General features: G+C 44.3%; 1 protein-coding gene across 4 annotated transcripts in view; it reads left to right on the top strand.

The window, feature by feature from the left end:
* The first annotated feature begins 3,499 nt into the window (after positions 1-3,499).
* Positions 3,500-24,997, top strand: part of LOC106571556 (1-phosphatidylinositol 4,5-bisphosphate phosphodiesterase beta-1) — a 228,559-nt gene continuing 207,061 nt past the window's right edge. For 2 of the 4 annotated variants that reach the window (XM_045695874.2, XM_045695877.2), the window contains exons 1-2: positions 3,501-4,066; positions 14,512-14,589. In XM_045695874.2, coding sequence (XP_045551830.1) covers positions 3,968-4,066; positions 14,512-14,589 — 177 coding nt within the window. In that variant the 5' untranslated portion in view covers positions 3,501-3,967. Of the gene's footprint in view, positions 4,067-14,511; positions 14,590-24,997 lie in introns of all 4 variants that reach the window. The other 2 variants (XR_006759204.1, XM_045695876.2) reach the window with 2 other exon arrangements.

Genomic DNA, 24,997 nt, shown 5'->3' with positions numbered 1-24,997 from the left:
ATTAACTGTGCGTGGAGAGAGGCAGGGGAACAACTTCAGATCTAACCAGAAACAACGCGTGACAGTCTTAGCAGTGCTGGCAGTAAGAAACTATACTGAAACGGTCGGAAATGCTACAAGAGCCAGTGCTGGCTGTTTCATGTGCCTCTGATGGCTGTGGTCTTATGGTGCCACCATGCGGTAGAAATACAGAACTGACAATCCCTTGTGGTGAAAGTGACCACACAGGCTGTATTGGCAGCTGAAAAACAGCAGGTGGAGCCATGTTTACTCTCTATAGCACCTGCAGGGTTCACATAGGGGACAATGCCGTTAACAGTTAGTCCTTTCGGCTGATCTAACGGCAGTTCTGGTAAAAACACAACGAAATTACTCAAAACTCTGGTGGTTATAATTATATGGTATAACATTTATAATATGCCCAAAGGTTTATCAGATATTAGACAAAGGAGATGATTGTGGACTACAGGAAAAAGAGGACCGAGCACGCCCCCATTCTCATTGACAGGGCTATAGTGGAGCAGGTTGAGAACTTCAAGTTCCTTGGTGTCCACATCACCCACAAACTATCATGGTCCAAGCACACCATGACAGTCGTGAAGAGGCACAACAAAACCTTTTCCCCCTCAGGAGACTGAAAATATTTGGCATGGGTCCTCAGATCCTCAAAAGGTTCTACAGCTGCACCATCGAGAGCATCCTGACTGCTTGCATCACTGCCTGGTATGGCAACTGCTCGGCCTCCGACCGCAAGGTACTACAGAGGGTAGTGCGAACGGCCCAGTACATCACTGGGGCCAAGCTTCCTGCCATCCAGGACCTCTATAACAGGCGGTGTCAGAGGAAGGCCCTAAAAATTGTCAAATACTCCAGCCACCCTAGTCATAGACTGTTCTCTCTACTACCACATGGCAAGCAGTACCTGAGCACCAAGTCTAGGTCCAAGAGGCTTCTGAACAGCTTCTACCCCCAAGCCATAAGAGTCAATCAAATGGCTAACCAGACTATTTGCATTGTCCCCCCACCCCCTCTCTCCACACCACTGCCAGTCTCTGTTGTTATCTATGCATAGTCACTTTAATAACACTACCTACATGTACATACTACCTCAACTAACCGGTGCCCCCGCACATTGACTCTGTACCGGCACCCTCCCTGTATGTATTGTTCTTTTTTACTGCTGCTTTTTAATTACTTGTTACTTTTAGCTCTAATTCTTATCCGTATTTTCTGAAACTGCACTGTTGGTTAGGGGCTTGTAAGTAAGCATTTCACTATAAGGTCTACACCTGTTGTATTTGGCGCATGTGACTAATACAGTTTGATTTGATACATGATTTATAACACACATATTCCATAATAATACATCATATAATGGCTCAAACTGAGGTGGATTTTATTAAGCATTGACTTAGATCTGGACAGTATAACAAAAGTCTCTCGTGAGAGACTGCATATAACACAAGATTTGGTTCTGGGTTTTGAGGCTACTGCAACATAGACGCTAAAGCAGGACTACATTATACATTTACTGTAATAATCCACATAAGGCTATGCTGGTTGTGTTGAGTTAATATCACAGCTACTGGCCTCTAGCGTAGAGCCTTTCCAGTCTGGCTGGATGTCCTTAACCTTCTGCTGTAGAGCGTGGACTGACCAGTTGGTGACTGAAGGGCATACGGACTTGGTAAAATGTGACTTGGCAGCTCTCAAAATTCACTAGACTATCATACTGTAGTATTGTATGCCCTGGGGTTGGAGTGTCCTGTGCCATTCAGAGAAATGTTATCGCAGTGTTTTTGTGTTTGACATGTAGCCTGTACCACAGGAGAACAACATGAGGTGTAGTACAAGAGTGTAACGGTTCTGTATCTACAGAAGCTGGGAGACGGGAAACAAGTACAGGGTGAGGATTTAATAATACATAGACATGAAACTAAACGAGAACAGCGTCTGGACAAGAGAAACAAAACAACATCAATGCAAACACATGCAAAATGGATGTAATAAATGTATCACTAGCCACTTTAAACAATGCCACTTCATATGTTGACATACCCTACATTACTCATCTCATATGTATATACTGTACTCTATACCATCTACTGCATCTTGATGTAATGTATCACTAGCCACTTTAAACAATGCCACTTCATATGTTGACATACCCTACATTACTCATCTCATATGTATATACTGTACTCTATACCATCTACTGCATCTTGCCTATGCCGTTCTATACCATCACTCATTCATATATTTTTTTATGTACATATTCTTATTCATTCCTTTACGCTTGTGTGTATAAGGTAATTGTTGTGAAATTGTTAGGTTAGATTATTCGTTGGATATTACTACATTGTCGGGAACTAAAAGCACAAGCATTTCGCTACACTCGCATTAACATCTGCTAACCATGTGTATGTGACAAATAAAATTCGATTTGATTTGATTTGAAACAGAGGAAGTGGCAGATATAGGGGAAGCAATCAATGGCGAGATGAAGTCCAGGTGAGTCCGATGAAGCGCTGGTGCGCGTAACGATGGTGACAGGTGTGCGTAATGATGAGCAGCCTGACGACCTTGAGCGCCAGAGAGGGGGAGCGGGAGCAGATGTGACAATGAGAACATATTGCATTGGTCTTAAAAGATTTGCATCCACCTTTGGCAATTTGATCTTCTAATAGATTTTCTCTTAAAAGTGAAATGCATACAGTAAATCGGAAGCTTTCTCTATATGGTTTCCGACCACTTGCTACAGATGGTAGATGATTATAGTAGATCTGTATTTTTAATAAGCTGAGTACACTGTAGTTTGCTTGTCTCGTCTGTAAAGCTTCACATCAGACATGACGTGAGGCTGTGGGTTATTCAAATGACCTATCACACAACTGACTTCAAACCCATATTTGTTTGCCCCCAGTACTACTATTTTATAAATAGCTCTTTGAAAGACGGACTGAAGCCACATGTCTCTCTTCTCTGGGCTGCCATGTTGACACACACACACACACTGGTCCCAGAGGTGTGTGTGTGTGTGTGTGTGTGTGTGTGTGTGTGTGTGTGTGTGTGTGTGTGTGTGTGTGTGTGTGTGTGTGTGTGTGTGTGTGTGTGTGTGTGTGTGTGTGTCCACGTGTCAGGATTAATCAATCATTAGTGACATGGGACAAGAAGCCTACACTGCTTCCATTTCAGACAGCTGGTCTGTCCACTGACCACCAAGAGGAACATGGCTGAAGCAGTTTGAATATTGTTACATCCCTTTTTGGACATTTTAGGAAGTAACAGTGCTCTCGCTCAGAAGTCCTCGATAGTAAAACAAGGAACAATTTTGGGACATTTTGCCGGGTCCCCACAAGGAAAAAGGCTTTTTAGGCTTAGGGGTTAGGTTTAGGGTTAGGTTTAGAGTTAGTAGTTAGGGTTAGGTTTAGTTTTAGGTTAGGGTTTGGGGGTTAGGGTTGGGGTTAAGGTTAGGTTACGGGTTAGGTTTAGGGTTAGGGAAAATAGGATTTTGAATGGGAATCAATTGTTTGGTCCCCACAAGGATAGTAGAACGGTGCGAGTGTGTGTAGGCCTACTATCCACATTGCCTTGAGCGCAGGGAGGCGCTAGATCACATAGAGCCACGGAACTCGTTCCCCGCATTGACTGTTTTTAAATAGGAGTGCAGACACGCACTCATTCAAAGTCTCTACCTCCCCCCTCTTTCTGAAACTGCATCAGCCGTCATCAGCGGACTTCACCCAGTCCCTCAGCTGAGCCTGCTTTCTCTTCCAACTCGCGTCAGGGAGCTTCAAAGCGGAGACCCGCAACCCCATGCTGGAATGAGATACTGCCAACACTAGTGGGGCTTCCATCACCCTATCGTTCCTCAGCAGAAGGGTCGTTTCGTGTAGGAAAGAAAAAGGAGAAAGCGACTTAAAACCGTTAATTTTGTTTTTGTCGGTTGAGGAGAGTAGATGAGTCAATGGCCGGGGCTCAGCCAGGAGTTCACGCGCTGCAGCTCAAGCCGGTGTCCGTGAGCGAGAGCCTGAGAAAGGGCAACAAATTCATGAAATGGGATGATGTAAGTCTTATTTATTTATTTTTTTGGAGGGGACTGGTTTATCACTGTCTTTTATGTAGCCAATGTTTGTTACACAGTTACCACTGCACTGAATCGGATGCCTTATACATTTGCCACAGTGCAACAGTCTCCACTGCCTGCTTGAGGGAATATCGTTTCACCGCGGTTAGACTTTTGGCTACAGAAAGCGCTACAGTTGTGGGTGACAATGTCAAACGCATTCGAAATGTTGGTGTAAATGTCACGGTGAGCGTGCGTGTGTGTTTGTTTCCGTGTGCACAACCCGCTTTTTCAGATTGAGAATGAGAGGTCATTTGCCTTGCATGGGAACTGCTTTACACAGAAACCCGACACAGTAGTGTGACATTTAATCACACACGTTATAACTTGACTCCACGTTGATCTCTGTAAGGGTATACCATTGAACGCCATAAACCTCTTTGAATGAGCGGGTCTGTTCGGTATCATCAGTCCACTCTCGCCAGGCTGTAACAGCAAGATGACCTTGATTAGAATGTATTGCACAGCTCTGCTACAACGTATCGTCTCTGGGTGAGATTATCCTACAGGAGAAGGCTACTGCAAAGCACTTCCCGTAGTCGTTTCTAATAGGTAACGTTACAACAACGTGCTTTATTTGAACACAGAATGATCATGTGGAAAGACCAGACGTTTTATTTTTTTGGCCTTTTTTGAAAAATGTATTGTTACCTTATAGACAGCCTATGCAGCTTAAATAAATAACCTACAATTGTCTTAATAAGCAATGAATTAATTAATTAATAAGGACATTTTTGGTGGTTTGGGTTGGAAATGCCACGCACCTGCCACCTGTGTGATGTTGACTGCTAGCGGGACTGTTGACTGATGCAGAGCCGCGCAAATAAGCAGGGACATTGATTGCACAACGATGACAGCGTGCATGTTTTCAGATATTTGGATAGGCATCAGACGCAGCCACTGTTGATAAACTCAACAAGTAGACTAGGCAAAATATGCGGGTGGGTCTACTTTTTTGTTGTTGCTCATACTCGTTTATAGATGTTATTATGTTTTATGGTCATTGTGAGTCATAAATAGCAATTAAACAATTCTCTCTCTCTTTTTCTCCTTTCTCTCTTGAGGTGTGTGTGCTAACCAGGTTTTTATTGTGTGCAGATGAGGGGGGGGGGGACTTCCATGACCTCTCTCCACACCCCATAGCCTAAGGTGTTTCCTGACACACACACACAGCGCATTCTCACAGTTTTCACATGCCATCCTTCCTTCCTCCCTCCGTCCCCCTTTCCCTCGGTGGAAAGAGTGAAAAATGAAAGAGGGGAGGGAGGGAAGGAGAGAGAGAGAATTCAGACATACATAAATCATTGAGTATGTTCTCAATCAGAACCTTTCCCCTGGTGCAACTGTATGTCAGAAGAGAAGTGACATGGTAGTCATGGGAAACATACATGACGAACCCGTGGAGCGAGGAAAGTGCAATATTGAGAGATGGAGACCAAATCCTCTCAGCAGGGTGGAGATGGCATGGAGTGGCCAGAATACAGTTACTTTGATACACTGCCTGAGACAAGTGTTGTAGAGCAAGGAGAGAGGGAGAAGGAGAGAGGAAGAAGGAGAGAGAGAAAATACAAAGAATGAGAGATGGGTAAAGGGGGAGAGAGAAGAGAATAAGAAGGAAAGCATTATTTCTCATTCCAAATCCTTTCTGGGGGTTTGAAGCTAAATTGCCTCCGTAGACTATCTGTCTGTACTGCTAACCACCCAGATATTGTTAGAAAACCCAAACTAAACAATCAGAACTCAACCGTTTTTGGCCCCATCCCCTTTTCTAGGCAGCTAATAGTAAAACCTTTAAATCTTCATGAGCAGTAATGGGACCAAATACTACTGTGACGGGTGAATTCCCAAGGCCACAAAGGCTGTCGCCACTCAGTCTGCCTGCTTCCCTCTGTCCCTTCACTCAAAGGAGAGCTGAGACAAAACCTGTTAACGATCACAATTACTCCGAAATGGGAAAAATTCCTTTAATTATGACAATTTCCTTCCCTAGTGTAAGATTTTGTCCAGAGCTAATTGAGAAAACCTTTTCATTCTTAGCAGCCGATACTCTGAGATTGTGTGTGATTTCAGACCCAGGAGTAAGAGTCTCTAAGAATTCCATAATGACTCAATGTGTTTGTAGCTGTGGCCAGGGACAGTGGGGACATCAATATAAACTCAGCAAAAAAAGAAACGTCCTCTCACTGTCAACTGCGGTTATTTTCAGCAAAATAACATGTGTAAATATGTGTATGAGCATAACAAGATTCAACAACTGAGACATAAACTGAACAAGTTCCACAGACATGTGACTAACAGAAATGGAATAATGTGTCCCTGAACAAAGTTGGGGTCAAAATCAAAAGTAACAGTCAGTATCTGGTGTGGCCACCAGCTGCATTAAGTACTACAGGGCATCTCCTACTCATGGACTGCACCAGATTTGCCAGTTCTAGCTGTGAGATGTTATCCTACTCCTCCACCAAGGCACCTGCAAGTTCCCAGACATTTCTGGGGGGAATGGCCTTAGCCCTCACCCGTTGATCCAACAGGTCCCAGACGTGCTCAATGGGATTGAGATCCGGGCTCTTCACTGGCCATGGCAGAACACTGACATTCCTGCCTTGCAGGAAATCACGCACAGAACGAGCAGTATGGCTGGTGGCGTTGTCGTGCTGGTGGGTCATGTCAGGATGAGCCTGCAGGAAGGGTGCCACATGAGGCAGGAGGATGTCTTCCCTGTAATGCGCAGCGTTGAGATTGCCTGCAATGACAACAAGCTCAGTCCGATGATGCTATGACACACCGCCCCAGACCATGATGGACCCTCCACCTCCAAATCGATCCCGCTCCAGAGTACAGGCCCCGGTGTAACGCTCATTCCTTCGACGATAAACGCAAATCCGACCATCACCCCTGGTGAATCAGTACCGCGACTAGTCAGTGAAGAGCACTTTTTGCCAGTCCTGTCTGGTCCAGCGACGTTGAGTTTGTGCCCATAGGCGATGTTGTTGGCGGTGATGTCTGGTGAGGACCTGCCTTACAACAGGCCAACAAGCCCTCAATCCAGCCTCTCCCAGCCTATTGCGGACAGTCTGAGCACTGATGGAGGGATTGTGCGTTCCTGGTGTAACTCGGGCAGTTGTTGTTGCCATCCTGTACCTGTCCCGCTGGTGTGATGTTCGAATGTACCAATCCTGTGCAGGTGTTGTTACACGTGGTCTGCCACTGCGAGGATGATCAGCTGTCTGTCCTGTCTCCCTGTAGCGGTGTCTTAGGCATCTCACAGTACAGACATTGCAATTTATTGCCCTGGCCACATCTGCAGTCCTCATGCCTCCTTGCAGCATGCCTAAGGCACGTTCACGCAGATGAGCAGGGACCCTGGGCATATTTCTTTTGGTGTTTTTCAGAGTCAATAGAAAGGCCTCTTTAGTGTCCTAAGTTTTCATAGCTGTGACCTTAATTGCCTACCGTCTGTAAGCTGTTAGTGTCTTAATGACCGTTCCACAGGTGCATGTTCATTAATTGTTTAGCATGGGAAACAGTGTTAAAACCCTTTACAATGAAGATCTGTGAAGTTATTTGGATTTTTACGAATTATCTTTGAGTTTATAAAATCACATTTTTTCAATCAAAGTTATTTAAAAAAAAAAATTAAATGGCGTGAGTTGCACAAAATAGAACATAACGTTGCAGATAAAGTTTGGAATGACAATTATTTTTGTACAACATCTAAAGACCTGTATCACTATACTGAGAGGGTTGCCGTTTCTAAAAGGACGTATTAGGGTGTTTTTGGAGCTTATGTTCATCATGTTTTATTTAGAGCCCAACCGATATGGGATTTTTGGGACCGATTACCAATATATCTGCTATTATTTTTGTTGAGGTGGAATGAAAAACTATTTTTTTTTTACACAAATTGTGCTCAAAGGACTAAATTATGATTTCTTAACTGCATATTAAAATGAACATTATTTGAGAACTTTTTATTTGTGGTTTACATGATAACCAACAAAAAGCAACTATATCCTCTATAAATACTTAAGTAAATACAAAACACTTGTTTAGTTTACCTTCTTAGGTACAAATATTTATGTGAAAGGTTAATATCGGCCGATAATATGGGTCAACCAATGTATCGGTCGTGCTCTAGTTTAATTCACGCCTGGACACTGCAGAACGAGGATGAGGAAGTCTATCGCTGGTTGGCGTAAGTTTCTCAAAACCAAGTGATATCTAGAGGTCGACCGATTAATCGGAATGGCCAATTAATTAGGGCCGATTTTAAGTTTTCATAACAATCGGAATCGGCATTTTTGAACAGCGATTGTAGCCGATTACATTGCACTCCACAGGCTGACTACATGTTACACGAGTGCAGCAAGAAGCCAAGGTAAGTTGCTAGCTAGCATTAAACTTACCTTATAAAAAACAATCAATCTTAACAGAATCACTAGTTAACTACACATGGTTGATGATATTACTAGTTTATCTAACGTGTCATGCGTTGCATATAATCGATACGGTGTCTGTTAATTTCTCAGCGAATCACAGCCTACTTCGCCAAACGGGTGATGATTTAACAAGCGCATTTGCGAAAAAAGAACTATCGTTGCACCAATGTGTACCTAACCATAAACATCAGTGCCTTTCTTTAAAATCAATACACAAGTATATATTTTTAAACCTGCATATTTAGTTAATATTGCCTGCTAACATGAATTTGTTTTAACTAGGGAAATTGTGTCACTTCTCTTGCGTTCAGTGCAAGCAGAGTCAGGGTATATGCAGCAGTTTGGGCCGCCTGGCTCGTTGTGAACTGTGTGAATACCATTTCTTCCTAACAAAGACTGTAATTAATTTGTCAGAATTGTACATAACTATGACATAACATTGAAGGTTGTGCAATGTAACAGCAATATCTAGACTTAGGGATGCCACCCGTTAGATAAAATACGGAACGGTTCCGTATTTCACTGAAAGCATAAACGTTTTGTTTTCGAAATGATAGTTTCCAGATTTCACCATATTAATGACCTAAGGCTCTTATTTCTGTGTGTTATTATGTTAATAATTAAGTCTATGATTTGATATTTGATAGAGTAGTCTGAGCGGTGGTAGGCAGCAGGCTTGTAAGCATTCATTCAAACAGCACTTTCGTGCATTTGCCAGCAGCTCTTCGCTGTGCTTCAAGCATTGAGCTGATTATGACTTCAAGCCTATCAACCCCCGAGATTATGCTAGTGTAACTGATGTGAAATGGTTAGCTAGTTAGCGGGGTGCGCGCTAATAGCATTTTAATTGGTGACGTCACTCGCTCTGAGACCTTGAAGTAGTTGTTCCCCTTGCTCTGCAAGGGCCGCGGCTTTTGTGGAGCGATGGGTAACGCTGCTTCGAGGGTGGCTGTTGTCGATGTGTTCCTGGTTCGAGCCCAGGTAGGGGCGAGGAGAGGGACGGAAGCTATATTGTTACACTGGCAATACTAAAGTGCCTATAAGAACATCCAATAGTCAAAGGTATAAGAAATACAAATGGTATAGAGAGAAATAGTCCTATAATTCCTATAATAACTACAACCTAAAACTTCTCACCTGGGAATATTGAAGACTCATGTTAAAAGGAACCACCAGCTTTCATATGTTCTCATGTTCTGAGCAAGGAACTTAAACGTTAGCTTTTTTACACGGCACATATTTCACTTTTACTTTCTTCTCCAACACATTGTTTTTGCATTATTTAAACCAAATTGAACATGTTTTATTATTTATTTGAGATTAAATTGATTTTATTGATGTATTATATTAAGTTAAAATAAGTGTTCATTCAGTATTGTTGTAATTGTCATTATTACATACACACATATACATATACACACATATATATATATACATATATATATATACATATATATACACACACACACACACACACACACACACACACACACACACACACTGCTCAAAAAAATAAAGGGAACACTTAAACAACACAATGTAACTCCAAGTCAATCACACTTCTGTGAAATCAAACTGTCCACTTAGAAGCAACACTGATTGACAATACATTTCACATGCTGTTGTGCAAATGGAATAAACAACAGGTGGAAATTATAGGCAATTAGCAAGACACCCCCAATAAAGGAGTGGTTCTGCAGGTGGAGACCACAGACCACTTCTCAGTTCCTATGCTTCCTGGCTGATGTTTTGTTCACTTTTGAATGCTGGCAGTGCTTTCACTCTAGTGGTAGCATGAGACGGAGTCTACAACCCTGGTAGTGCAGGGTAGTGCAGCTCATCCAGGATGGCACATCAATGCAAACTGTGGCAAGAAGGTTTGCTGTGTCTGTCAGCGTAGTGTCCAGAGCATGGAGGCGCTACCAGGAGACAGGCCAGTACATCAGGAGATGTGGAGCAGGCCATAGGAGGTCAACAACCCAGCAGCAGGACCGCTACCTCCGCCTTTGTGCAAGGAGGAGCAGGAGAAGCACTGCCAGAGCCCTGCAAAATGACCTCCAGCAGGCCACAAATGTGCATGTGTCTGCTCAAACGGTCAGAAACAGACTCCATGAGGGTGGTATGAGGGCCCGACGTCCACAGGTGGGGGTTGTGCTTACCCAACACCGTGCAGGACGTTTGGCATTTGCCAGAGAACACCAAGATTGGCAAATTCGCCACTGGCGCCCTGTGCTCTTCACAGATGAAAGCAGGTTCACACTGAGCACGTGACAGACGTGACAGAGTCTGGAGACGCCGTGGTGAACATTCTGCTGCCTGCAACATCCTCCAGCATGACCGGTTTGGCGGTGGGTCAGTCATGGTGTGGGGTGGCATTTCTTTGGGGGGCCGCACAGCCCTCCATGTGCTCGCCAGAGGTAGCCTGACTGCCATTAGGTACCGAGATGAGATCCTCAGACCCCTTGTGAGACCATATGCTGGTGCGGTTGGCCCTGGGTTCCTCCTAATGCAAGACAATGCTAGACCTCATGTGGCTGGAGTGTGTCAGCAGTTCCTGCAAGAGGAAGGCATTGATGCTATGGACTGGCCCACCCGTTCCCCAGACCTGAATCCAATTGAGCACATCTGGGACATCATGTCTCGCTCCATCCACCAACGCCACGTTGCACCACAGACTGTCCAGGAGTTGGCGGATGCTTTAGTCCAGGTCTGGGAGGAGATCCCTCAGGAGACCATCCGCCACCTTGTCAGGAGCATGCCCAGGCGTTGTAGGGAGGTCATACAGGCACGTGGAGGCCACACACACTACTGAGCCTCATTTTGACTTGTTTTAAGGACATTACATCAAAGTTGGATCAGCCTGTAGTGTGGTTTTCCACTTTAATTTTGAGTGTGACTCCAAATCCAGACCTCCATGGGTTGATAAATTGGATTTCCATTTATTATTTTTGTGTGATTTTTGTTGTCAGCACATTCAACTATGTAAAGAAAAAAGTATTTAATAAGATTATTTCTTTCATTCAGATCTAGGATGTGTTGTTTAAGTGTTCCCTTTATTTTTTTGAGCAGTATATACATAAAAATCGGCCGATTAATCGGTTTCGGCATGTTTTTGCCCCCCCCCCCCCCAATAATCGGTCTCGGTGTTGAAAAATCATAATCGGTCGACCTCTAGTGATATCGCCCAAAAAGTGTATGTATATATAAAAGTGTATATATAATATCCCATTCACATCAAAAATAGAGATTTGGTTGAAAAAATATATCTACTTATCCTTTAAGGGGAGGAGAATCTGATCCAAATTGCTGTTTTCACATCGTTACGCAGATTGTCACTGGCGACCAGCCATCATCTTTAGATCTCTCAGTCCGATATACAACATCATCCATGAAATCCTCTGAAGTTTAGGTCTAAAAGTTTTAGCATTCTGCTGAAGACAAACACTTAGCCATGCACAGACTTAATTTGTGTCATTATTGTCATCGTAATACCAGTACTCGATATAGTGCATCTTTCATCTGATTTTTCATGAGTCATGGCATGCTTTTCATGTGTGTAAGTTGACCATTTGCGATTTTCTTTTCTTTCTCTTTCTTTTTCTCTTTCTTTCTCTCTCTCGCACTCCTTCTCTGTCTATCTGGAATAGAGTAGGGTTGATACGATAGCAATCAATTCTGTTTAGAGCAGTCAGCGGGTACATCAGGTAACACCAGTTCAGGTTACCCTGTTACAGATGACCAGAACCCAATGATGATCTCTCACCCGCCAACCCTCTGTTTCCAGTCAGACAGCTATAGGCCATATAAATCTTATAAATACTAGACCTCTTGGGCCAGTTTCCCAGATCCAGGCTAAACTTACTCCTGGACTAAAAAGGGATTTGCCATTGAATATGCTTTTTAGTGCAGGACTAGTAACTGACCCCCTAGTAACCAAGACAGTCCATATTTAAAATCACAAGTGCGGTACAGTATATACACTGAACAAAATTATAAACATGTTTCATGAGCTGGAATAAATTATCTCAGAAATTCTCCATATGCACAAAAAGCTTATTTCTCTCAAATTGTCTGCACAAATTTGTTTACATCCCTGTTAGTGAGCATTTCTCCTTTGCCAAGATAATCCATCCACCTGACAGATGTGGCATATCAAGAAGCTGATTAAACAGCATCGTCATCACACAGGTGAATTTCTGCAAACTGTCAGACACAGTCTCAGGGCAGCTCATCTGTACGCTCGTTGTCCTCACCAGGGTCTTGACCTGACTGCAGTTCGGCATTGTAACCAACTTCAGTAGGCAAATGCTCACCTTCGATGGCCACAGGCACGCTGGAGAAGTGTGCTCTTCACGGATGAATCCCGATTTCGGCTGTACCTGGCAGATGGCCGAGCAGTTTGCCGATGTTCCCCATGGTGGCAGTAGGGTTATGGTATGGGGAGGCATAAGCTACGGACAATGAACACAATTGCATTTTATCGATGGCAATTTGAATTCACAGAGCTATCATGATGAGATCCTGAGGCCCATTATCGTGCCATTCATCCGCTGCCATCACCTCATACTCACCAGACATGTCACCTATTGAGCATGTTTGGGATGCTCTGGATCGACGTGTACGACAGTGTGTTCCAGTTCCCGCCAATATCCAGCAACTTTGCACAGCCATTGAAGAGGACAAGGACAACATTCCACATGCCACAATCAAAAGCCTGATCAACTCTATGCGAAGGAAATGTATGGCGCTGCATGAGGCAAATGGTGGTCACACCAGATACTGACTGGTCTTCTAATCCACTCCCCTACCTTTTTTTAAGGTAGCTGTGACCAACAGATGCATATCCGTATTCCCAGTCATGGGAAATCCATAGATTAGATAGATTTGACTGATTTCCTTATATGAACTGAAACTCAGTAAAATCCTTGAAATTGTTGCATGTTGCGTTTCCATTTTTTTTCTTCAGTGTATGTAATCTGCCCCCTAACATGATGTCATAGCACGCATACAACCTTTAACATAGTGAACAGCATACAGTAGTAGACCTATACCATTTTAAAAGGGCGGCTGTGGACTCTGGTCAAAAGTAGTGCACTATACAGGGAATAGGGTGCCATTTGGGAAGCTGACCTTGTCTTAGACACTTTTTTCAGAATCTATTATGTCTGATTCTCTGATGCAGCATGGGCGATATTGTGGAATCCTTTTGAAGAGTCCCAGCTTTACAGTGTGTCCAATTGTACTGTATGTATTCCTGTATGATTCATCAGGCCTAGGACAGGCAGACAGGAAGACAATCAGTCAGTGTGTTCAGCTGAGTGGTGTGCTGGGCTGGCAACTATGGACAGAAACACCACAGCTTTTTATAGAAGCAGACAACAGTATCTGTCTTTGCTACGGTGTGTAAAGACAGCCCTGGACTGGGACTGTCACTGTGTGTGTGTGGGGACATAATGCCTTGGTGTTGTCCTTTTGTAGGATGGTGTCGGAAAGACAATAGCATACGCGGCAGCTCTCTCCTGTTTCAATCACACGCACGCGGCAGCTCTCTCCTGTTTCAATCACACCCACGCGGCAGCTCTCTCCTGTTTCAATCAGAACCCGCGGCAGCTCTCTCCTGTTTCAATCACACGCACACGGCAGCTCTCTCCTGTTTCAATCACACGCACACGGCAGCTCTCTCCTGTTTCAATCACACGCACGCGGCAGCTCTCTCCTGTTTCAATCACACGCACGCGGCAGCTCTCTCCTGTTTCAATCAGAACCCGCGGCAGCTCTCTCCTGTTTCAATCAGAGCCCGCTGTTTTAAGCACAGTGAAACGGAAGCAGCTCTCTGTCGCGTTCAATCACGCAACAAAAGGATACACACACTTTAACAACGTATGCTCTGTTCAGCACACACATTTCTATCTCTCACAAATTGAATGCTTTTCTCTCTCTCAACAGGACTCCACTACGGTGACCCCTGTGACCTTACGAGTCGACCCCCAGGGCTACTTCCTGTACTGGACTGACCAGAACAAGGTAAGAACAAAGATATGACACAGAAGAAGATAATAACAAAGGCATTTCACAGATTGAAGATAATAACCAACAGTTACACTTTTGGTGACATCCCGTGTCCTTTTCAGAGTCAAGAGAACATTGGTTGAAGCAGGAAACAGTTGTTTATTTGTAAGGGCAGAAATGTTAGAGATACTCTTCATTTAGATGGAAATACCTTTAGAAGGAATTGGGTTGTCCATATTGTAGCACTGAGAGATAATGTTGCTCTATGGAACTGTAGACGCAGCATTCTAGCACCACTCCTAAAATACTACCCTAAGCAGGTTAGGCAGGACATACTTACAGGTCAGTGGTCAATGTCCTGCACAGGGTGGGTTTTGCTGGGATAGAACTGGAGTTGGCATCTACTTCCTGTCCCCACTTCCCCTCATAATCAATAACAACAACAACACACAAGTCATGAGCATTATATTGTTTGAGTGGCTCTTGGCTGTCCGTTGCTAGACTCGTACTAGCTTTACCTTCTTACTGCAATCCTATGTGGGATGTGATCTGAGCTGAATTAGTGACATTTACACAGGCAGCTATCCCTAGAAACCACCAGGGTCACATCTTTCCTTAGTACAGGAACCAGTCAGAGGAGAGGGGAAAATATATAGCAACTATCCCCTAAGAGCGGAGGCTATTAGTAAAGACAGCGGGAAAAGACCAGAGGTGTGTGTGTGTGTGTGTGTGTGTGTGTGTGTGTGTGTGTGTGTGTGTGTGTGTGTGTGTGTGTGTGTGTGTGTGTGTGTGTGTGTGTGTGTGTGTGTGTGTGTGTGTGTGTGTGTGTGTGTGTGTGTGTGTGTGTGTGTGTATGGAGGTGGCGTCTCAGTCAGCAGTCCTGTCCCTGCCCAGGTGGTATAGTGAAATACCTCCATCTGTTCCAACACAAAATCAATGGCTCTAACTCTGACTGGCTCTGCTGAGGCACACGCACGCACACACACACACACACACACACACACACACACACACACACACACACACACACACACACACACACACACACACACACACACACACACACACACCTCCAGACACGTAGATAATATAAAGCCAGCAAGTCATCACTTCTGCCCTCTGCAGTATATAAATACAGACAGCTTGCTACTGGCCCTGATTTATACTTACCACATAATTACCTTTGGTTCTAAGTACATTATTGTACCCTTGCAATTTGTACCTTAAAAGAGACAATAGTGTACTGTAGGGGACAAGATAGTAAAGGTACAAAAGCGTACCTTTGGAAAAGGTACACATTTGCCTTTTTAGGGTACCACCACAGGGACAAAGTAGCTTGTTCCTTTTAAGTGGCAAAAATGTAGCTCTAAAAGGTTTTTGGCTGTTGTTCAACACTGCAGGGTGTAATGCCTTATTTACATATTTCCCAGGGTGCCTTTCAAGTGAATTTTAGTTACCAGTACTACCCATGACTGTGTTTGCTAGTGACAGAGACATGTTTGTTGCATTCAGATACCTTCAGGCCTATAACCTTCACCTAATGAGTGCCTAAGTGAATATTTTATATTTGAAATTCAACTTTTTATGACAATAGATGACATACTGTATGTCATAAAGCCATACTTTAACAGCCTAGTTTACCCCCAAAACCATGGTCTGGAACTCCTGTTAATCACCTGCAATCTGCATTTAGACGTATGTTATTTATCTTTGTGTAGCATAAGATCAATCAATCAATGAGCATGCAAAAACACACATTGAATATTTTTTTATCAACCTGCAATAGGACATACTGGGAAATATGATAGTGATGGGTGTGGTTTTTGAGAGTGTGTGATGACTGTACCTTTATATTCAAAATATTGTGAACAAAAATGTACCATTATACTAGATTATCTGCATGTACCCTAAAAGGTACCAAACAGTACCATGTGAGATTATATGTGTACCTCTGAAGGTAAATTGTGTGTTTTTTACAAATATTTTTGTATCCCCGGCAACAATACTGTACCCTAACCGTACCATTTTTTTCTGAGAGTGTACTATCAACAAACTATATTTCTCCCTAACACACTGTCAGAGCATCTACCTGTAGGAACACAGTGTGAGACACTGACACAGTGTCTGGAAGAGGATGTGTATTTGTACAGTATGTGTGTGTACATGCCTGCACATCCTGTATATGCAGTGTTAACGTACTGTTACAATGTGTATTTGTGAAGTATGGATGGGGGGGGGATCGATACAGTAGTATTGTGACGCGATATTATTTTGATTATCGATTCTACAGATTTTTAAAATAAAAATCTGTATTTCCCCTCTTATACTTTGGCCTCAATCTTCTTTTTAAATGGTGAGGCAACATGTTTTCAGTTCTTTTATTTCCGTGACTGATCAAAACGTGTTTTTATTACGGCTTTCTCTTGTCCCTCTGCAGCAGACAGACAGTACAGTGCAATATGTCTGGAACAGCGAATCGCAATACAATAGCTGTGTCGAATTGCAATCGTGATACATATAGAATGGTAACACATATTGTATAGACACGTAAGTATGGTGATAGTATCTGATGTGAGGTCCCTGCCTTGGTTTTGAAGGTGTGTGCTTTGTATTCTTTGCATACCGTGATAAACGTACCGTTACAAGCTGTTGCTGTCACGTCCTGGCCAGTATAAGGGTTAATTGTTATTGTAGTTTGGTCAGGACGTGGCAGAGGGTATTTGTTTTATGTGGTTCGGGGTGGTGTTTTGGAAAAAGGGTGTTTGATTTAGTGTTTTTGGGTTATGATCTTTGTTTACGTATTTCTATGTTTATCTAGTTAGCTGTGTGCCTTGCCAGACTGTCTATTAATCGTTCGTTCTCTTGTTTTGTTATTTTCGTACGTTCATTTTGGAAGTTAATAAATGTCAAGATGAGCTTACACATACCTGCTGCGTTTTGGTCCTCCATTACCGACGAAAACCGTGACAGTTGCACTAGTAGTAGCCCACGTCCTTACACGTGCACTGTCCTGTACACTGTGTGTGCGTGCGTGCGTGTGTGCGTGCGTGCGTGCATACATTTTTTATAAAAGCCTGTCTCACAAGCACAGTCACGATTGCCTCTATTTGTGTCACTTAGATTAAGTCTTACAGGGAGACTGTCAGGCAGTTTTGTTTAAAGGGGCTTACGTTTTTCAGCGGTGGTAGTTGTCCAGGTGTTTGTATGTGGTTGAGTGGGATCAAGACATCTGGCTATGTTTCAGTGCAAAACTGAAGAACGTGCCCAAATCCTCAAACTGCTCAGTGAGAGAGATCTTGGCACTGAGTCGTGGCACTGTGGGACCGCTGTGGGCCTGCTGTGTGCATGTGTGTGTCTGTGCATGCATGCGTGTGTGTGAATGAGTCCAGCATCCCAGCATCTGTGTCTCTCTGCCATGTTGTATTCTTAAACAGACCGCCGGTATGTAAACTCACGCGGTCATAATTCTGAGATGTTAGTGTGTGTGTCTCCAAGTCCATTTGTCTCGTTTTATGTCCCCGTGTGTACTCCCTCAACCCGACCAGACCTAATCCGCACCCCTCAGAATCACATAAATGCACAAATGTGCACACACACACACACACATACACACACACACACACACACACACACACACACACACACACACACACACACACACACACCACACACACACACACACACACACACACACACACACAACAAACACCACCAGGCCAAAAGTTCAGTCATCACTCATCACCGATATTGTCTTAACAGAGGATTAACATGACACACACCTCTGTACGCTACGGCCAATGTTGTTGGCTAGTTTACATATCCCTGTCGTTCCATAGGCAGTGTCATGGCAACTAGAGAACAGCCTATCTCAGTCATTATCAGCGCACAGCACATTTGCCTATAGAGTTTACATATGGTGTGTGACACACTGACACACACACACACACATTCCTTCACTGCCCAACAAGCAACAGGTGCCTCTGTGAAGGGTATAAATAAAGTCTTCTCCCATTGGTGGAGAGCGCTTCTCAGGAAAGAGTTGCGCAATCTGGAGTGTTTGACGGACCTCACCAAAATGAACAGCCATTTGGTCTAGTTGCCATGGTAGCCTTGAAATGCCAGGTGCAGTCGTCTCTTATTCCTTCTTCAGATTTTATATGAGCTGCTTTTGTTATCGATCTCATCTGATGTTTGCGCTCCATTCAGGTTATTTGAGCTGTGTGTGCCCGTGCGTATTGCGCATGCATTCGTGCGTGTGCATGCGTGTTTGTGCATGTGCGTGCATGCGTGCGTGCAGGCGCGTGCGTGTGTTGTGAAGGAGGGTAAGGTCAGGGAGAAGGGTGGAAGGTTTCTCTAGGGACACTCCAGTTTCAGATCTCAGCCTCTCACTAAATGGCATGTCTCTCAGTTACAGTTGGTGGTGAGGCAAAGATTGTTTTGTGCATAGTATAGTTGCACTACGTAGATTTGAACAGAGTATTATAGAATTGAATAGAATAAGAAATGTGTTAATGACTTACCCTTCAGCTTATTGTAGTATTTGCAGCTGTGCTCATCTACAGCCTGGGAAGGCAGCTAATCTCTGCAAGAGTAGCCTTTTTGATTTTCAATAAGTGTTGTTGTTGATATAGTCCGGATAGGGTAATTCTAGTTAAGTGCTAGCCGTCTACCTAGCTTCCTACTTTATCATTGCTTTGAACTGCTGAATGCTCAGTACTTGTGGCTGTGAAGTGTTGGACCATTGACTTGGACTGGTTTCAGGTCCATTTGTGACTGATAATTTGGTGGCTGTGTCTGTTGGAGGGGGTATTTTTCTTCACCTCTGCTAGGCAATCAGCAATTATAGGGCCGTAAAATAACTTTTATTTGTTCATGTTTTTCATGTTTTCGACCTCAAAATTGGACGTTCTAAGTCCACAATAATGCTTAAACCACATCAAGAGACCGATTTTTGGGTGTAGTTACCCTTTAATTCCAGTGCATCTACCAGAAGATTTTTCATTAGCATCATTGCTAACGGCTACACAAAGTGTTAGACGCGCACACTGCACATACACAGACGGGGAATTCTCTTTGCCTCTTCAGAAATTTGGAGGAAATACGAATCACTGGTGCACTCTGTTCATGTCTTATGATAAACATTTATTTGATTCCCTACTAAGTTCAATAAATGTTATGATATTGTTGAATTCCATTTTAATGTCTGGATTCCGTGATTCCGTCCGCGTTTATAGGGCCCTACAATTAGTGTTAGTACTTTAGTCGCTCCCAGTTTTTCAGCGGCTACAGTAAGCGGCAGTCTTGTCAGGCGGTGGTGTTGTCTCCCAAAACGAAGACTGTCGCCAAAACAAAGACATTCTGCAGAATTGTTCTGCGATGTTACTCGAGGAAGGAAAGAGAGGAAGGCTTCACACCACTCTCTTACTTGGGTATGTTACCTAGTTATTTTCAGATTATCTAATTTTGCTCTTTTGTAGGTTTGTCAAGTATGTGTGTGATTTCCATGCCTATTTACTCCTGTCACTGTAGGTTTTACAGATGCGCCCCACCCCATGGTTTCAACCCTTCTAATCTAGTGTACCCTGCACGCACAACCCATGTGGACATCCTAGTCTTTGGCAGCCTTTGAAACTGCCAATCTGTGGTCAGTCCCTTCACTTTTTGGCCCTGACAGAGACATGGATTACCCCAGAGAACACTGCTACTCCGGCTGCTCTCTCGTTATCTGACTATGTGTTCTCTCATAGACCTAGAGCATCTGGTCGTCATGGTGGTGGCACAGGGCTACTAATTTCTCCTAAATGAAGATTTTCTCTTTTCCTCCTCTCTCACCTGTCCATCTCCTCATGTCACTTGTCCAATCTAGCTTAACATTGTTGTCATCTATCACCCACTAGGTCTTCCTCAATGAGATTGACACCTTGATAAGCTACTTTCCAGACGATGGCTCACAGCTCATCATACAGGGCGACTTCATCTCCAAACGCCTGAATTCTACACCTTTCTTTCCACATATTTCTTTCCCCTCCTTGCCTCTTTTGACCTCACCCTTTTCCAGTCCCCTACCCCTCACAAGTCAGGCAATATGCTTAACCTCATCTCACTGCAACCCCTCCAGATCTCTGATCACTACTTTTTTCATTTTCTCTCCCTCTCTCCTCCAACCCTAACCACTCAGCCCCTACGCAGGTGTACATGTGCCATCACAATTGTTGCTCTTTCTCTTCAATCAAATTTATTTATAAAGCCCTTCTTACATCAGCTGATGTCACAAAGTGCTGTACAGAAACCCAGCCTAAAACCCCAAACAGCAAGCAATGCAGGTGTAGAAGCACGGTGGCTAGGAAAAACTCCCTAGAAAGGCCAGAACCTTGGAAGAAACCAGGCTATGAGGGGTGGCCAGTCCTCTTCTGGCTGTGCCGGGTGGAGATTATAACAGAACATGGCCAAGATGTTCAAATGTTCATAGATGACCAGCAGGGTCAAATAATAATAATCACAGTGGTTGTCGAGGGGGCAACCGGTCACCAACTCAGGAGTAAATGTCAGTTGGCTTTTCCAGTACTCTCTCTTCTTCTATCCTATCATCTCTTCCTTCTGCTAAATCCTTCTCCCTCCGTCTCCTGACTGCCTCTTCGACCTTATTCTCCTTCCCTTTCCACCTCCTTTGACTCCCACTGTCCCCTTTCTTCCCGGCCGGCTCGACCCTCCCCTCCTGCTCCATGGCTGAGTGACTCATTGCGTGCTCACAGAACAGGAGAAAATGAGAAAAAAAAACACAATTTCCAGAGGACCCATTTTCCTTTCACTCCCTCCTCTCTACCTTCTGTTCTTCTAAATCTGCCACTAAAGATGATTTAGTTCACTCTAAATTCCAAGCCTCTGCCTCCAAGCTTGGGAAACTCTTTTCCACCTTCTCCTCACTCCTTAACCCTCCACCTCTTCCCCCTACTTCTCTGCAGATGACTTTGTCAACCACTTTGAAAAAAGGTTGATGACATCCACACCTCATTCACTCAGCCTACTGAGTTCACTAGCCCCATTCACACAGAACTACCCTAAGCCTTGACCTCTTTCTCCCCTCTCTCTCCAGATGAAATCCTGTGACTAGTGATGTCCAGCTGCCTGTCAACCTGACTACTCGAACCCATCCCCTCTTCCCTTCTCCAGACTATGTCTGGAGACCTTCTCCCATTCCTCACTTCCCTCATCAACTCATCCCTGACCAATGGCTGCGTCCCTTCTGACTTCAAATTGGCCAGAGTTGCTCCCCTCCTCAAGAAACCAACACACGACCCCTCTGAAGTAAAAAACTACAGACCGGTATCCCTTCTTTCTTTTCTTTCCAAAACACTTCTCTTTCAGAACTATCTTCTTGACCCTAACCAGTCAGGCTTCAAGACGGGTCACTCAACTGAGACTGCTCTCCTTACGGAGGCTCTCCGCTCTGCCAAAGCTGACTCTCTCTTTGCTGTTCACATCCTCCTAGAATCTATCCGTTGCCTTGGACATCATGAATCGTCAGATCCTCCTCTCCACCGTCTCAGGGCTGGGCGTCTCAGGCGCTGCACACTCCTGGATTGCATCCTACCTGGCACGTCGCTCCTACAGGGTGGCGTGGAGAGGTTCTGTGTCTGCACCATGTGCTCATACTAGTGATTTCTCCCAGATCTCGGTTCTACGCCCTCTTCTCTTTTCTCTATACACCAAGTCACTTGGCTCCGTCATGTCCTTTCATGGTCTCTCCTATCATTGCTATCGGATGACACTCAACTACTTTTCTCATTCCCTCTTCTGACACACAGGTGCCGACACGCATCTCTGCGTGCCTGGCAGATATCTCAACTTGGATGTCGGCCACCACCTCAAGCTCAACCTTGACAAGACGGAGCTGATCTTCCCCCTGGGGAAGGCTTGCCCGCTCCAAGACCTCTCCATCACAGTCGATAAATCCACAGTGTCCACCTCCCAGAGTGCAAAGAACCTTGGCGTGACCCTGGACAACACCTTGTCGTTCTCTGTAAACATCAAAGCAGTGACTCGCTCCTGCAGGTTCATGCTCTACAACATCTATGGAGTACAACCTTTCCTCAGACAGGAAGCGGATCAGGTCCTAATCCAGTCACTTGTCATATCCCATCTAGACTACCGCAACTTTCTGTTGACTGGGCTCCCCGCTTGTGCCATCAAACCCCTACAAGTTATCCAGATAGCCGCAACCAGTCTGATGTTCAACTTTCCCTAGTTCTCTCATGTCACACCGCTCCTCCATACACTCCACCGGCTTCCAGTAGAAGCTATCATCTACTACAAGAGACCATGGTGCTTGCCTACGGAGCAGCAATGGGAACTGCCCCTCCCTACCTTCAGGCTATGCTCAAACCCTACATCCCAACCCGAGCACTCTGTTCTGCCACCTCTGGTCTCTTAGCCATCCCATCCCTACGGGAGGTCAGCTCCCACTTAGCCTAGTCAAAACTATTTTCTGTCCTGGCACCCCAATGGTTGAACTAGCTTCCCCCTGAAGCTAGGACAGCAGAGTCCCTGCCCATCTTCTGAAACGTCTGAAACCCTACATCTTCAAAGAGTATGTTAAATAAGACATCTCAGTCTTATAAACCCCCCCCCCCAAAAAAAAATGTAACCTTGCACTTGCCTTTTCCTACCAGCACTGACTTAGCTGATAACTTCTGTATTGAGAAAAATGTTACTTACAACTGTGATCTTAAGATGAATGCAATAAGTCGCTCTGGATAAGAGCTTAATGACTAAAATGTCAATGTAGTAGTTGTGGTTGGTCGATACAGTAGTAATAACATAGGTTTTAGTATCAGAGTAATGGACTTTAACCAATAATATATCCACATGTTGAATCCCCCACACACACACCATGTCTTGCCTCCATCATAACAGAGTTCCCAGACTGTGCAGTTCTGTTGGATTCCTTAGCTGGAGCTGCTCCTTTAGTCAGCACTATGGGACAGAGACGGATGTAAATCTACAGCCAATACACCCACAGAAAACGTATAGACAAGAGAGAGGGAAAGAGGGAGAGATATGGGTAGGCGGTACTGGTGGAGGGAGAGCGAGAGGGATGGCAAGTTATAGGAAAATGGTGATGAGAACGATGGAGAGAGAGGCAGGCAGACAGAGAGCTAGAGGGAGAGATACAGAGAGAGTGATGAAGAGTGCACAAGAGAGCAAGAGAGATAGAGAGGGGTGAGGCAGGAGAAAACCTGGAGGGCTGGCCAGTAAATTTAGGACGGTTGGTTATGAGAGCCAAAGAGAGAAATTGATGAGTTTGCTTTCCGGGAAACAATCTCCCTCTTCTCCCTCGTTCTTTCTATCATGTCAGCCATAGCATGGTGTCATGCCATTTGTCTAATGACACTATTTCACGGGACATTATCATTTTCAGACATGATTGAGTGTGACAGTTTATTTTGATAGCTTTTTGGGGATTGCAGACCTTTTCCTGCTGTATAATTACTGTGATTATCTGTCGTTGTTAGCTGTTGTTTCCCTCCACGCACTCTGCCTTGTGTTCAGCCAGTTGGACGTAACACTCTGTGTGTGTGTGTGTGTGTGTGTGTGTGTGTGTGTGTGTGTGTGTGTGTGTGTGTGTGTGTGTGTGTGTGTGTGTGTGTGTGTGTGTGTGTGTGTGTGTGTGTGTGTGTGTGTGTGTGTGTGTGTGTGTGCGCGTGTGTGTGTGTGTGTGTGTGTGTGTGTGTGTGTGTGTGTGTGTGTGTGTGTGAGTGTAGAACAGGATGACTCATAGACTTCATAAACATGGCACAGAAATCGATGCCAGTGTAGGCATGCAGAGAGGACTGTCATTGTCCCTCAGAGAAGAAGGACAGGGCAATATTGATATGATGTCTTGACATCGCAATGACTCGGAAATGATTTATCAGTTTTCAGGGCTGGACCGGAACAGGTCTCATCTAAGTCTCAGAGGTGCTCCACTCTCTACCGCTCTGACAGTTTAATCAATCAGTCATTTGGAAACAGCGCCTTCCATAATGAGATGTGTCACCGACTTCCTCTGCTGTCGTATTTCCTCGATGAGTTGTCACAATTTCTCTACTGTACTTTCACAATAGGACGTGTCGTTGTGTCTCTCTTGGTATATCTTCTATGGGATTTCCTGCAGGTGACAGTTTGAGAAATGGACACTGACAGTCTCTCCTTGGTTAAAATGCCAGGCACATTCCTGTTCTGGTGCCTTCACACTAGTTTGTATTTTCTAACAGGCTTAAGATGGAAAAGGGTCAAATCGATGAAAAAACGAACGGAAAAAAAGTGAAAGTGAACAATGATGACCTGCCAGACATGCCTGTATGGTAGACTGGGAACTTAGACATTGGAACAAAAGATGCCAGGCTTCCTCTGATGAAGGTGACACGCTTTCTGAGCATCAACA

Source organism: Salmo salar, chromosome 15, assembly GCF_965601325.2.
Source record: "Salmo salar chromosome 15, fSalSal1, whole genome shotgun sequence".
Lineage (NCBI taxonomy): Eukaryota > Metazoa > Chordata > Actinopteri > Salmoniformes > Salmonidae > Salmo > Salmo salar.
This window is presented reverse-complemented; position numbering and strand designations above follow the sequence as displayed.